We start from the raw sequence: 1,633 nt of genomic DNA, 5'->3' as shown, positions 1-1,633 counted from the left end.
AGTGAGAAAGAAATGACTCCGAACAGAGTTGTGAACTGGCCATTCAGGACTCTGTAGTGAGGATTTTCCTTCGAAAACTTGTTTTAGTGAAAAGAGAAAGAAATGAAAAAGAAAAAGAAGAAAAAAAAATACCATGGTTTTTGTTAATTAAATCATTACTATTAAACCAGTCATTATTTTGGGGACGCCACAAACCCACTCATTATGTAATATGGGGTAAATGATCCCCACTGCCAACAACTTCATCACCCCCTTCTTGACCTCATCTTGGATAATAGGATTGAGGCACCTCTATGGCTATCTATCTCACTAGTCTGAACTCATCCTCCAATAGAATCTTATACATGTAGACGATAAGATTAATCCTAGGAAGGTCAGCTAGAGTCCACCCAATGGCTCTCTTATGATCTCTCAAGAATTTCAACAACTTTTCCTCTTTCTCAACTTGGAGAAAGTAATCAAAGGAAACTAATTAGTTTCCTCTAAATAAGCATACTTAAAGTGTGTAGGCAAATACTTTTAGTCTGAAGATGGTAGCTGGAGTATGGAAGGCAATGGAGGTTGGCTTGCAACCACAATTTCATTTGTTGATACAACCACATCTACTACAACATCAACCTCTTGGAATTCTGCACCTGCAGCAAGAGCAACACTAATCTCTACACAAATAGCACATACAGATGCATCATCACAACCAAAATCAAAATCAGAAATCTAAAAAAAACATCAAAATCAGAATGTAAATCTATGCAACTATCAACCATATAATCAATAACATCCAAGAAAAAAAAGTGAGTGGTCTTTTGAGGGATGCTTCATGGCATCAAAGATGTTGAACTGCACAACATCATCACCAAACTACATGGAAAGTGTCCCTATATGCACATCAATTTTGGTTTGGGCTGTCATGAGGAATGGTCTCCTTAGGATCAATATAGAACCATATCTAGATGAATCATCTTCCATATCCAAAATGTAAAAATCTTCAAGGAAAACGAAACCATTAACTTTGACAAGTAGATCCTCCAAAACTCCAAGTGGTTGAACGGTGCTCCGATTTGCTAACCGAATGACCACTTTAGTTGGCCTCAAATCACCAAGCTTCAAGGATTTATAAAAAAATGTAGGCATGACATTAATGGAAGCACCTAAATCCAGCATGGCATCTGCAAATGTGAAAATAGTGAAAATGTCAACATCTTTGCACTTTTGTGGCATGGTGGGCTAGGTAATGGCAGAAACATTTGTACTATGAATCAACGTAAAACCATTTCTAATGAAATCCTACCCCCCAAGGGTATTGGATAGAAGACTCCAAAAGAATTGGCCAGAGATGCAGGAGAAAGCCCTAAGGTTCTTATGAGCCTTAGGGTAGATTTTGAGCCAATGGGCTAAGTATGAGCCCACTTTTCATTGTAAGTATTAGAATAGGTTTTCCTTCATTTGGGCCGTGTATTTTGGCCTACAAATTAAATGCACCCTACCCTACAAGTTAAGGGTACCCTAGTAGTATAGGGTTTTTAGCCTTGTATTTCAGCGCATTTTGAGTAGTCTTTGTAGTAGGGACTTTCTTGTATTTTTCATGTATTATTTTTTTTGGGGGGGGGGGGTGAGCTTAGCTATTGGAGGCGTG

General features: G+C 38.2%; 1 protein-coding gene across 1 annotated transcript; it reads right to left on the bottom strand.

The window, feature by feature from the left end:
• Positions 1-519: 519 nt before the first annotated feature.
• Positions 520-1,218, bottom strand: LOC114384037. Its single transcript, XM_028343719.1, has 2 exons — positions 886-1,218; positions 520-714 (listed from the first exon to the last, which is right to left on the bottom strand). The coding sequence occupies exons 1-2, from the start codon at positions 1,216-1,218 to the stop codon at positions 520-522; spliced, it is 528 nt and encodes a 175-aa protein (XP_028199520.1).
• Between the last annotated feature and the right edge of the window lie 415 nt (positions 1,219-1,633).

Source organism: Glycine soja, chromosome 14 (genome assembly GCF_004193775.1).
Source record: "Glycine soja cultivar W05 chromosome 14, ASM419377v2, whole genome shotgun sequence".
In the NCBI taxonomy this organism is placed as follows: Eukaryota; Viridiplantae; Streptophyta; class Magnoliopsida; order Fabales; family Fabaceae; genus Glycine; species Glycine soja.
Note: the sequence above shows the minus strand (reverse complement) of the source record. Positions and strands in the feature narration are given on the sequence as shown.